Source organism: Drosophila ananassae, chromosome 2L (assembly GCF_017639315.1).
Source record: "Drosophila ananassae strain 14024-0371.13 chromosome 2L, ASM1763931v2, whole genome shotgun sequence".
NCBI lineage: Eukaryota > Metazoa > Arthropoda > Insecta > Diptera > Drosophilidae > Drosophila > Drosophila ananassae.
In genome coordinates, this window is record NC_057927.1 from 20,830,854 (window position 1) to 20,843,455 (window position 12,602).

Consider the following 12,602-nt stretch of genomic DNA (forward strand, 5'->3'; position numbering starts at 1 on the left):
CACCTTTCTAAGGTGAACCTTCACCCTCTCAACCACTGCTCGCTCGCTGCCAACTGACTGACTGACCCATTGTTTGTCAATTTTCCACTCCTGGCAACATATTTCCTTGGTCCATTGTTTGTTGTCATCTGCAGGACTCATCTTGCCTGCCTGAGATTTTCCAGGTCCTTTTCATCACGACAATTTTCATCAGTTTCCATTTGCTGCTCCTGCGCAACGGTTGTGTCTTCTCTCTTCTTATATCTCTTCCTTTTTTTTTTTTTGAGAAATTTCTATTGAGAAGCTTTTGAAGCTTAAAGTCTACAAACTCAGTTACTTCTGTGCGGAATAACGGTTGTGTCTCCTATTCTCTTTCCTGGTCCACCTTTGGCTCCAACTATGGACGCTGCACTTTTTGGCGCACTTCGTATCATGTCGTCCAAGCGTTTGTGTCTCGTCTTCTAAAAAAAAATCCATTTAATCGCGATTTTAATTATATATGTTTTGAGAACAATTTAAAGTCGTTTCGTGTCTACGTTTTTGTTTTATTTATTTTGTGTTTTATTTATTGGAAAAAAAAAATAAAGAGCGGCAAGCTGGAGAACTCTCTGCTGTTGAAGCTGCTCAATCTTTTGGCCAGGAACTCGAATTCCGATAGCAATCTCGTTAAAGTCGAATTCGAGCGCAGCATTATGGATCTAATACAAGAGCCAAGGTGACATCTAAATTTCATCTAAATTATAAAAATTGAAAATTGAAAAATTGAAAATATATAAACTTAACCTCAATTTATACACCATTTTTAGAAGTAACTCTTAGTATTTCTATATCTAATGAAATATCTATCTTATTATTGCAGATTGCCGGTGAACGAATGTCAGGCAAGCCAAACAGCTAGAGTCACCTCGAACCTGCACGCATCCAGTAGCACCATGGCGGTCAGCCGTGTTCCCTCGCCGCCCTTGCCGGAAGTTAATACGCCAGTCGCCGAGAACTGGTGTTATACGCAGGTAAGGTCCTTCCACCTCTACTCCTTCTTAGCCAGCCAGCTTAAATTTCAACCAAAAGACAACACACACATCCTACTTGGTTTGTTGGTTTTTGCATTCCTATGGATTTGCGATCGGATTACAAAAAAGAAGAAAGAGAAACCCATTTCTGTAAACTGAATCCCCCTTTGTTGTAAAATGCATTTCCGAAATCCTCCAGCAAACCAGGTACTTCCAGCAGGTGTGTGTGTGTTGTGTGTGGTTGGAGATATTTGAGAACAGGACTCTTCATTAACAATATCCCTTTTCTACCTTTGCAGGTCAAAGTGGTTAAGTTTAGTTATATGTGGACCATAAATAACTTTAGTTTTTGTCGGGAGGAGATGGGTGAGGTACTCAAGTCGTCCACATTCTCAGCCGGTGCTAATGACAAACTGAAATGGTAAGAATTAAATAACTAACTAACTAAATAGATTAACTAATAAATAAATAATGTTTACTTTCAGGTGTTTACGGGTTAATCCCAAAGGCCTCGATGAGGAGAGCAAGGATTACTTATCTTTATATCTATTGTTAGTTTCTTGTAATAAATCAGAAGTCAGAGCCAAGTTCAAATTTTCCATACTGAATGCCAAGCGTGAGGAAACAAAAGCCATGGAATCCCAAAGGTAATTATAATTAAATTAATAATATTATATTAAATATATATTAAATAATAATCTCCACTTTCTGCAGAGCTTACCGTTTTGTTCAGGGCAAAGATTGGGGCTTCAAGAAGTTCATTCGTCGCGACTTCCTGCTGGACGAGGCCAACGGCCTGCTGCCGGAGGACAAGCTGACCATCTTCTGTGAGGTCAGCGTTGTGGCGGATAGCGTCAACATCTCCGGGCAATCCAATATCGTGCAATTCAAAGTGCCCGAGTGCAAGCTATCCGAGGATCTCGGCAATCTCTTCGACAATGAGAAGTTTAGCGACGTAACGCTCTCGGTGGGCGGACGTGAATTCCAAGCGCACAAGGCCATACTGGCAGGTACGGATTATCTATGACTTTCTTAACTCTAAATATTTTATTAAAATTTGTATTATTTTTTTTTTTAGCGCGCAGCGATGTCTTTGCGGCCATGTTTGAGCATGAGATGGAGGAGCGAAAGTTGAATCGTGTCGCCATAACCGATGTGGATCATGAGGTTCTTAAAGAAATGCTGCGATTCATATACACGGGCAAGGCGCCCAATTTAGAAAAAATGGCTGATGATCTCCTAGCGGCTGCTGATAAGGTGGGTCTACCTAAAATCTTTAAAAATTATCTGAACAAATATTAATTAAATTTTTTTTTTAATTATAGTATGCACTTGAAAAGCTGAAAGTGATGTGCGAGGAGGCGCTGTGCGTCAATCTCTCTGTTGAAACGGCAGCCGAAACTTTAATATTAGCTGATCTCCACAGTGCGGATCAATTGAAAGCACAAACGATAGATTTCATAAATACGTAAGTTTATTTATTAATCAATTTTTAATTGATTTAAATAATTAATTTTATTTTTTTTTGTATATAATAGTCATGCCACCGATGTTATGGAAACCTCTGGATGGCAAAATATGATCACAACACATTCACATTTGATAGCGGAGGCATTTCGTGCGCTCGCAACCCAACAAATCCCACCAATTGGACCACCTAGGAAACGTGTGAAGATGAGCTGAAACAACAGTGTACCCACAATAACACCAACACCAACACCCACACCCACACCCACACCCACACCAATACCAATAGCAACAGAAACAACAAGAAAAAGAACAACAACAACAACAACAAAGAAACGTAGTACACCAAGAAAAAAAAAGTGCAAGAAGAGCAACAACAGCAATCCACATAAAAATGGCAATATTAAAAAAAATATGCAAAAATGGAAACGTGTTGAACTTTTAATAAAACAAATGAAAGCTGACCTCAAGAAGGTATGCGGTGAATCTACAACAACAACAACAACAGCAACAATTATTAATTATATCAATGATAATAACACCAACAACAAGAGCAGGAAAACAAAACAAAAACCGAAAAATGATTTCCATTTATTGTTTCGATTTGAAGTAATTTAAAATGATTTCTTTAAAGTTTAAACAAAAAAAAAAAAAAACAAACAGAACAGAACAGAAGAAGAAGAAAAAAAAACTTGATTTTAAATGTATTTTTATTTTAATTTTGTTGATTTATGATTATGTATGATTAATATGTTTACGAGTAATAATAATTAATTAAATCTAATGTTAAGTCCAAAACTTCAAACAAAAAACTAAAAACAGCAATGAAAAACAACACAAAAGTAATAAGGTTTAAAAATTAAATGAAAGGAAAAACAACAACAAAAAACAGAGCATTAAAAGCAAACCAAGTAAAAATAAATTAAATTTAAAATTAAAAATAAAACCGAAGGCATAAAATATACAAAACAAAAAATAAAAAAAAATTTCACTGAGAAAAAGCAACTATTATTATTATTATAATTATAACGATTATGATTACCGATTACCGATTAACGATTATTCGATATATCGTTTATCGATTACCGCGTATAATTACAAAGCGTACACTTTGATTGTGATGTATATTCGATGAGTATGACTATGAGTAAATGAGTAATGCATAATGATACGGATATGATAATGAAGTTGATTTATATATTGTGTATATGTAAACTCGGAACAATTTTCAATGCATTCAAGGTTCAATTGCCCTCGTCGTCACCCACCAAGAAGAACCCCCTAGCTCTCCTTTCCACATTATTCTTATATTTTTCTGTTTATTTGTTCAAAAAAGAGTGCTGATCCACTTTTTAATTTAAAAATTTAATCTTAAATTAATTGAAAACCAAGTTCTCAATTGTACCACCGCCGTAATCCACTTATCCTTTCCCTTTTTTATCCCCAAATAACTATCTTAACTATCTAACTATTTTATAATTTTAATTTGCCCTTTTTTAATTTCATCTTTTTTAAGTATTCGAAACTAGGTATTTTTTTCTCTCTTTGTTTAAGCGCAAATGTAATTAATTTGTTGTACAAAACTTAAAAAAAAAAAAACAAAAAACATTGTCGAAATAAAAGCAAAAAGTAGCAATTTGTGTATAGTAAGCAGATAAAAATTGAAACAAAAAAACAAAAAAAAAACCACAAACATAAAATGCATCAATTCATTTTTTGTAGAGAAATGGGACAAGTCGCTTGGGTAGTTAGTGGGTGGGATGGTGGTGGTTTCTCTCTTCAGACCGATTCTGAGCTTTTCGAATGAAAGATAAAATATAAAAAAAAGACGAGTAAAGTAAACGTGATACCAGTATATCTAATAACTATTTAAATAAAACGAAAAGCGCCAGCGCAAAGACGAACATTTTTATACGCAGGATGGTAGAATGATTGGAGGAGTAAACCGAACTTAAACTTGGTGTGTATGTACAATTCAGGTATTCAGAGAACATGAATAAGGGGGGATTTTTGAGAAAAAAAGTTAAGAGCAGAATGAAACATAAACGATAGTATTTCCATTCTATATGTGTACTTCCGATTGGCTTCGCATGTGTAAATAAATTAGCCTTAGTCGCTGCGATCTAATTTCGTTTCGAGTGCACAATTAACTAGTTACAAGTCCAAATGCTTTAAATATGTACTGTGCGTGTGAATAGTATTTAGGATGGGACAGTTTAGGACAGAGCTGCAAGTGAGAATCAACCACAAGGATGGGATAGGATAGGATGACCAGAAAAGATCATTTTATTATTTTGGCATGCTTTTCTCCGAGCTTCAGTCACCATTATTTTGCCTCCACCTATATCCAATATCCAATATCCTATTCTAATTAAATCACGGTCATCCTGGGTCGACTGTTGAGTCCTCTGAATAATGACATGAAAACTAGCTATCTAAAATGTGTATCTAGTCGACCGACAACTTTTATGCATGCCAATCTAAATGTGTAGAATTTGACAACAATAAAAAAAGTGAAAATAACAAGTGCAAGAATCCTTGCACATTAGTGGGCAATCCAGCGACAACAACACACATTTTTAAAAAGCGAAATTGTAATTGTATTTAACAATATTAGATAATAAATGAATATGTTCTAAAAACAAAACATCCACTCGCCGGCCTCTCTTATTTCTTATCCTGCTCCTCGAGGAACTGCTGCAACAGTCCATTATCTATCGGAATGGTGAGCTGTTCAGATCCATCCACACTACGCTTAGACTTAACCAGTTTATGATCAAGGAACTCGGTCAGCTGGGCGCGCAGGGCGAGATCTGAACTCACCAAGAAGGCTTCGCGGCAGCTGGAATAGAGGTCCTTGAACGGCATGCCCTGGTATGTTGCGTTCCCCTTGTTCTTCAGTTGATATTTTACAATTAGCATGTAGATGCCTCGGGAATTGGTGGTCAGGGAGGAGAAGACACTACGCATAGACGACAGGGCCAGTTCGCCAGAGTTCTGCACCAGCAGCGAGTTTTCAAAAGCAGTTTCATCCGTGTACGGCAGCATGGTGGTGCAATCCCACCAGGAAAAGTTAAAGCTGCTCAGCTTTCCTTGATCCCAAACTATTGAAAAAAGAATATATTTCTTATAAATTCAAATAATAAGAAATAAATACTCACGTAGTGGGGTATTGATATGATCGATAGAAGCCAAGAGATGAATATTCGAAACCCTTGCCAGCCTAGACAATATAGCCTGAGCTTTCACATTCCGCAGCATGGAGCCATCTAGGTTGTGGACTATCAGAAACAAATGAGTCTCTGGTATAAGAGCAAACTCCTCTTCGATCATGTCCACGGCTTCATGGGGATTAGCAGGACTGACGCCGGCGTCCAGTATTTCCCCAATGATGCTATCCAGCACATCCTTCAATGTGAGACTGGGAAAAAATCCATTGACCACCAAAACGGTCTGTTGGGATAGGACTTCCTGGTGAAAGGATTGCAGGAGCTGACGTTTGGAACCGAGTCCATACAGCAATATATTGAATCCCTCATTTAGAATACACCTCCACTTGGGAAAGTAGGAGCGATACTCCTCCATGATGGCATTTATGGAGGTCTCGTGCTCGGAGGAAAGCTTCATTTCTGCCAGCAAGCTAAACAGGCGATCGGCGGCCAAGCGAGGATTCTTGAGACGATCCAGCGTGTGATCGGACGTGAGGATTTTGCTGCTGGCGTGGGAATGGAAGTAGCCGTCGCTTTCTGGAACATATTCGTTGGACTTCTTGGTTCGCGCCGACTGACGGAGACGGGCTGCCGAAGGGGTTTTTGGCAACACCGGCACCACAATGGCACGTCGGGCCTTGCCCGGGGTCTTGGGCTCATCATCGGCAGCATCGTTGTCCGAGGTATCGTCCTCCCCACCATCACTGCTACTACTGCTTGGCGATTCCTCATCGCTCGGCTGGAAGTCGCTCTCGTCTCCGGAGAAGTCTTCATCAGACTCAACCATCTTCGCCATCTCTAAAAGTTAACAAAATTCATATAATTTTAAATAAAAATAAAAAATTTTAGATAAACTTACGCTTTCTGATACGGGTGCGCACATGGGCAGGTGTCTTTGGCAAATCCAGGGACTTTGTGCGCTTGCTCTCTGGCGTTTTCACTCCCAACCGAGGCGTCTTGGGAGTCTTTGGAGTCCTAGGTGTGGCATTTAAGGCAGCCAGAGCCATGCCATCGCGTTTTTTGGGCGTGTTGAAGCCAAACATACTGGTCCCTGCCACATTGTACTCTGATTGGATAAGATTGATATCTTTGCTTGTGGGTCTGGCTGCATTCTCCGCATCCGCCAGCGAATCCTCCTGCTCCTCCTCCTCTTCATCGAGATTGTCAGGCTCGTCGTCCGAGATCTCCACATAGTTCACCACAATATGCTCCTCTTGGGGTTTTCCTTGGTTTTCCATTTGGTAAGCCTGATACTTCTTGGTGGGACTAGGACGCCGTGTGGACCGTCGAGTTTTAGGTTTGGCATTGTTTTCATCCATATCTCCGATTCGGGCCGTATCCAAGTCCGCAGCAGAATCATCCGAATTAGTGAGGTTTTCGATGGATTTCAAGTTTCGTTTCCGTGGGGTCTTGTACTCGCTTTTTTTGGAGGCGCTCATAATGGATTGTCACTCAGAGGAAGCTTGTTATTTTATTAATAATAGTAAACAAACAAATTGGAAGCCACCCGAACCAGGGGTGGATTTCTTAAAGCGGCAAAGGCGGGATTTATCGTGATCGATAATTTCCTATGCTCAGTGCTGCCAAGTTCGCAAAATTTGAAGGCGGGAGTTTTAAACTAGATTAATCTTTCTTAAATGCAAAGTGGTTTTGCTGAAGTTTGATAAAGCTCTGATTTAACATAAGCTCTGATCTCAAATTTGTGAATAAATTTATATCCTAATTTGTTGAATATCGAAATGGTAAAAATACTCAGATTAAGTAAATTCTCCCGAGTGGGCAGACCCACGTTTATACAATAAATATCGATATACGTATAAATATTTAGATAGATCTTCAACACAGCTACGTTGATCTCCTCTCTATCTTTTCGTTTAACGTGCAGGAGCGCCAGTGTTTAAAGTTTAAAGTTAATTTCAATTAAAAGTTCTTTCAAATTAAAAATTTTATAATTTTTAATTTTTTTGTACTAATAAATACTAAAGTAGTAAAATCTTGTGGTCTTAATTGATTAATTTCGCACGTATCCTACGATATTCGCTGAAATCTATCACTTGTTGTAGTTCGAGTGCTTTAAGCTAATTTAAATTTAAATTTGTTTCAATTAAAAAGCTTTTAAATCATAAAAAATACAATAAATATATTTTGTGGTAACTCGCTCATTTTCCAAGTATTGGGAAGTACTCGTTTACCGAACCGCTCCAGAAAGTTCCGTTAGTCGGCCATTTTTATTTTTTGCGCTCGCTTTGGCTTTCTTGAAATTTCATTCATATTTAAGGCGTTCGAATACGTTTATCTTCATAATGAGTCCACTTAAAATTGAAAACCCTTGTGTGCTTTGTGGATGTGAGTCCTCGTTGATGTGCCAGCGTTGCCTCGAGCCCTACTGCAATGCAATATGCCAGCGGAAGGACTGGCAGAAGCACAAGTACTACTGCACCCCGATGCCGTGAGTAAAATTAAGTAAAAATAGTTATTGTTCCTCCAAGGTCTTAACCCTTTACTTACAGCTCTTTGGTGAAACTAAACGGGGAAGTTAAAAAGCCCATCGCCGAGGAACAGTCGCTGTCGAAGCCGAATTCCATTAAGAAGCGCGAGTCTGATGTCCCGAATCCGACAGTCGATTCCAAGGACATCAAAAGTCTTAGTGAGAATGCCGAAAAGCCTTTGTCGAAGGCCTGGCGCGATCCCTTCTTGCCACCGGGCGACGATTTCTTTGAAGCCAGGGTAACCTTTATGGAGAAAGAAGGTCCGTTCTGGGTCGTCGCGGCTACCCATGTGGAGAGCCTGGAGCGCCTCATGGACAATATGATGAAGGCGATGAACTCGCAAAAGCTGAAGCGGGCCGAGCTTGTGGAGGTGGACACCCTGGTGGCCATCGAGATGGACAACAAGATCCATCGCGGAAACGTGCTCACCGTCGACGAGATGGGAAAGAGGGCCGAAATACGGATGATCGACAACGGAGCTGTGGTCACCATCCAGTTTAAGGATATATACTCGGCCCTCTTTAGGATGTCGGATGTGAAGGCTTTTGCTTTTCGGGTGAAACAGCCAACCACTACTGGCGTTCAGACCAATAAGAATTTGACACTCCGGTTCGTGAGCCACAAAACGTCCGAGGGACTCTACAACGTCCAGATGAAGCCGAAGTTGACCATACCACTGAACCTACCCATCGAGCTGCTCAAAGTGAATCCCGAGCTGAACATCGTCCGTGTCTTTAAGAATGACTTTGCTCGCTCGGAGCCGGAGTCGATCTTGGTGCAGCTGAAAGTTTTGGACAACATCAACCAGGACCTGAATGAAATTCTGACCAAAAGGGCACAGCCCTGCAACGGACCGTTTCCGGATGAAAAGTGCACATTCTTTGTGGCGGCTCGCACCAAGGATGGCTTTCGGCGCGTATTTCTGCTCGACCACCTCGAGTTTCCGACTCCCACTTTCCTGGTCTACGAAATGGACGAGGGCAAGATCTCGTTATGTAATGAAGTCTGTCGCATTCCCAGCCAACTGTTGGGCCTTCCCATGCGAGTATTCAGCATCATGCCGAATGAACCCATCTACAAAGGCTTGAAGGAGGATGGTTGCGGTGATGAGCAATTGAGTGTCAAATTCAAGCAGGATATCCCGGCTAGCAAGGACAAGATAAGAACTCTGAACGCTTCCTTGTTGGCAAATGGAAAACCAATCGGCCTGGTGCGTCTCAATTCCTTCCTTGGCCAAGTGTCTGACTTGGGACACAAGTTCTGGCGAAATGCCATCAAGAACGAGGACTTGGTCTACATAACGCACGTGGTTAACTACAGCGAGGTGTATATTAGCTCCAAGGACACCCTGCGGTATGCCAACATTTTCAACCGCTTGGAGTCTAAATGCAAGCCCTTTAAGGAGACCACCGACATTCCAGAGGGCTGCATAGTGCTGGTCACTTGCCCCATACTGGGAATCTTCCGTGGAGAAGTAGGTTCACCTTATTTTTTGAGCCATCTGATATATATCTCTTGTTTTTTAGATTTTAAACGTCAAGAATGGTATGTTCACTGTGGAAAACGTGGACACAGGTTCCTCTCACACCGTGCACTTGAAGGCGTTGCGTATGGCGTGTCGCTTCCTGGAGAACTTGCCGGTGAGCCTGATGCGGGTCAAGTTGAAGACAGTTCGCGATATTCCGGAAGCTGCCGTACCAGTAAACAGCGGCGCCATTCGCCTGCTGAACGAGCACTCCGCTCAGCAGGACATCTTCAGCCTGGACATGCCCATCTCCAACTTGGCAGTTGATCTTCTGTCCAGATCCAGTGATCAGACGTCTTTGGTGGGCCGTATTCTGCCCATTATGTTTACGTCGGCTAATCCTCCGGACGCACCTCCGACCCCAGCTAAGCCTACTGCGCAACCAAGTTCGGTTGCTCCTCAGCCAGTTTTATTGGAGCCTGCTCGTGCTTTGCCACCCTTGCCACCCTCTCCACCCGGCTCTCCGGATCGCCTTTATTCGGTGGATGCTAGACAGCTGCTGGAGCTGTCCACGGCAAGTGTCCTGGAAACAAAGCCCTTTGAACGGTACTACTACGCCGATCTGGTGAAGCACCTGGTGCCAGTAGGGGAGGACATCGAGGTTATTTGTCTCGGTGCCTGTAATATGTCGAAAACTGGATATATTACGGCCTGTTTCTTCCAAAACGAAAAGGTGGCTGAGAACTTCCAGGGATTGCTATCTCTGGTGGCCCACCACGGTACTTGCGCCCATAATTCGGTCACCACCTACTTGCCAGGGTAAACCCGAACAAAATTAACCATTTTCTATCGAAAATAATAATCATACTTGTTTTCAGAGTTGGAGAACTGTGCCTGGCGATCTACAGCTTGGATAACTGCTGGTACCGTGGCGTCTGCCTGGAGAATGATCACAAGACGACCAAGATTTTGTACTGTGACTTTGGTAATGTGGAGCATGTGCCGTCGGAGAATCTCAAGCCCATTCCCAACGACGCACTGCATCCTGTTTATGCCACAAAGTGCTACATTGATGGTAAGACAGTCTTAGAAACTCCATTAACTTTGTATTAATAAGCTCATCATGTGGTATAGGCTTCGATAAGACCAAGGACTTCACTGCCCTGGAGGAGTATCTCTCACACCCCATCAAGTTAAAATGCCGTGTTCGCAATGGCCCCGAGACCGATTCGCGTATAATAACCATCCCCAATATGGACAAAATCCTGGCACAAGTTGAGGTCTAATTTAGAAATATTCAAACCCTTTGACAAGATTGATTCTTTTTCGCTACTTTTCGATACTTTGTAGCTTTAAGTGTACACAGAATATGTACTTCTTTGTAACTTTGAAAGCCTTGTTTTTTTTTCTTTAAATCATCTTTGTTTTTTAATTAATCCGTATCTTACAAGACTTTTTGTAACATTCCACAACAATTATCTTTTTTTTTTATTTGACGCATTAGAGAGAAGTAATTGGCTTTGCATTAAATTCTGGAAAAACATCTTTTGTACTCTTAATATGTCTCTAGTTCCAGGCGCTCTTATTCCCTCCAATACTCATAAATACATAAAATTAATTACAACAGCTATGAGATTTGAAACAGCAACAGTTACTGCTCCGCCAGCTTGGCGATGAGCTCCTCCACAACGCTTACATCGCGAACAGCGATGATGCCGCCTGCATTCCGCTTCCAATCGGAGTTGGATTCAATGTCCTCCGCCAGGTATGTCAGCGAGATGGCCTTTTGCTCCGCCACACTGGCCTTGAAATCCAGGATATCGCCGCCGAGAGCGCGAAGTATCGCCTGGGGTGCACATGTGTCCCACATGAAAGTGGAACCCTTGCTCAGCAGATAAACATCCACCTCGTGGGTAATTACTTTTAAAGCCTTGTGCCCAGCTCCGGCCGAGAACGCGAACTCATATCCCAAGTCGAGAAACCTTTGAAGGATGTCCGAGTTCTCCGAACTGGAAAATATTCCCAGCCGACGACCTTCGTCACGCGCCTCGAACTCACAGTTGTGGGCCTGCAATGTGGATAGACTGACGCCCCAAAACATGGAGGAGTTGTACATGTTCTCCTCCACCTTCTCGCCAAACGGTTGGGCCACAACTCCTATGACAGGAACTCCCGTGTCCCGTTCGTAGACACCAATCAGCACGGTGACGCAATCCAATCCAGTGGACGTGATGCCTGGGAAATCGGTGAACATGGTGTCTCCGGAGATGTACTCAGCGGTGGCATCTGGCAAGGAATAGTATTTTAAAAAGTATTCATTTTAAAACATAACTCACCGATGGGATCGATCCAGATGCCCAGGTTGTCGTAATCCAGTTCCTCCGGCAGTTCGGGAATCTCGCCCAGCTTTTTGTTCTCAAAGCTAACCACGCGATGGACTTCGGCAGCCAGCGCTCCGGCTGCTCCGTCGTGTCCGCTGAGTACACTGCCCAGACAGTTGGCGGTTTCCTCTTCCGATTCTCCCACTGCAATAGTAACGCTTTCGCCCAGCTGGTTGGTAAAATTGGGCGACTCCTCGCCCAGGATGTTGTCCTTCATGGCGGGAAACAAAGCCCCCACCTCATGCTTGATTGTCTCTTGGATTAGGACATCTGCCAGGGTCTTGAAGTCGTGCTCGAACCGTTCATTAGCCTCCGCCCCGCTTTTTTCTTGGACCAGTAGCCCCAGCAGCTCCTCGTTGGAGCGACATGTCCTGGCAATGTTGGCCGCCTTCTCAGCACAATTAATGATAACTCGCAGCAGGTTCGGCTTGTCCTCTCCGCTCATCCTGAACCAGTTTTCAATCTTTAATCCACTTACATGGGTTCCATACTTTTATGGTTTTTCCTCCAGCTGCAAACTTCTTGGGCTTCCCTTGGACAGTGTTACCAGCTGCGGGCGCTAAATTGGGGGGCCCCATAGGTACATTTTTCAAGGTTGGGGC

The 12,602-nt window shown here is 42.3% G+C and overlaps 4 protein-coding genes across 7 annotated transcripts in view; 2 read left to right on the forward strand and 2 right to left on the reverse strand.

Moving 5' to 3' along the window:
- Window positions 1-5,103, forward strand: part of LOC6501566 (protein roadkill) — a 60,509-nt gene extending 55,406 nt beyond the window's left edge. For 3 of the 4 annotated variants that reach the window (XM_014911614.3, XM_032455574.2, XM_001955450.4), the window contains 7 exons: window positions 839-989; window positions 1,289-1,410; window positions 1,475-1,636; window positions 1,704-1,999; window positions 2,068-2,246; window positions 2,315-2,457; window positions 2,528-5,103. In XM_014911614.3, coding sequence (XP_014767100.1) covers window positions 912-989; window positions 1,289-1,410; window positions 1,475-1,636; window positions 1,704-1,999; window positions 2,068-2,246; window positions 2,315-2,457; window positions 2,528-2,672 — 1,125 coding nt within the window. In that variant the 5' untranslated portion in view covers window positions 839-911 and the 3' untranslated portion in view covers window positions 2,673-5,103. Of the gene's footprint in view, window positions 1-405; window positions 695-838; window positions 990-1,288; window positions 1,411-1,474; window positions 1,637-1,703; window positions 2,000-2,067; window positions 2,247-2,314; window positions 2,458-2,527 lie in introns of those variants that run through there. The other variant, XM_014911613.3, reaches the window with a different exon arrangement.
- Window positions 5,033-7,233, reverse strand: LOC6499026 (origin recognition complex subunit 2). The gene is made up of 3 exons (XM_001955451.4): window positions 6,525-7,233; window positions 5,618-6,463; window positions 5,033-5,560 (listed from the first exon to the last, which is right to left on the reverse strand). Exons 1-3 carry the CDS (start codon window positions 7,102-7,104, stop codon window positions 5,124-5,126), a joined length of 1,863 nt encoding a protein of 620 aa, XP_001955487.1. The 5' UTR covers window positions 7,105-7,233; the 3' UTR covers window positions 5,033-5,123.
- A 260-nt stretch (window positions 7,234-7,493) lies between these two features.
- LOC6501567 (tudor domain-containing protein 1) lies at window positions 7,494-11,162 on the forward strand. The gene is made up of 5 exons (XM_001955452.4): window positions 7,494-8,114; window positions 8,176-9,628; window positions 9,681-10,438; window positions 10,498-10,694; window positions 10,754-11,162. The coding sequence occupies exons 1-5, from the start codon at window positions 7,969-7,971 to the stop codon at window positions 10,903-10,905; spliced, it is 2,706 nt and encodes a 901-aa protein (XP_001955488.2). The 5' UTR covers window positions 7,494-7,968; the 3' UTR covers window positions 10,906-11,162.
- LOC6499025 (inositol polyphosphate 1-phosphatase) lies at window positions 11,034-12,565 on the reverse strand. The gene is made up of 2 exons (XM_001955453.4): window positions 11,956-12,565; window positions 11,034-11,905 (listed from the first exon to the last, which is right to left on the reverse strand). The coding sequence occupies exons 1-2, from the start codon at window positions 12,443-12,445 to the stop codon at window positions 11,271-11,273; spliced, it is 1,125 nt and encodes a 374-aa protein (XP_001955489.1). The 5' UTR covers window positions 12,446-12,565; the 3' UTR covers window positions 11,034-11,270.
- Between the last annotated feature and the right edge of the window lie 37 nt (window positions 12,566-12,602).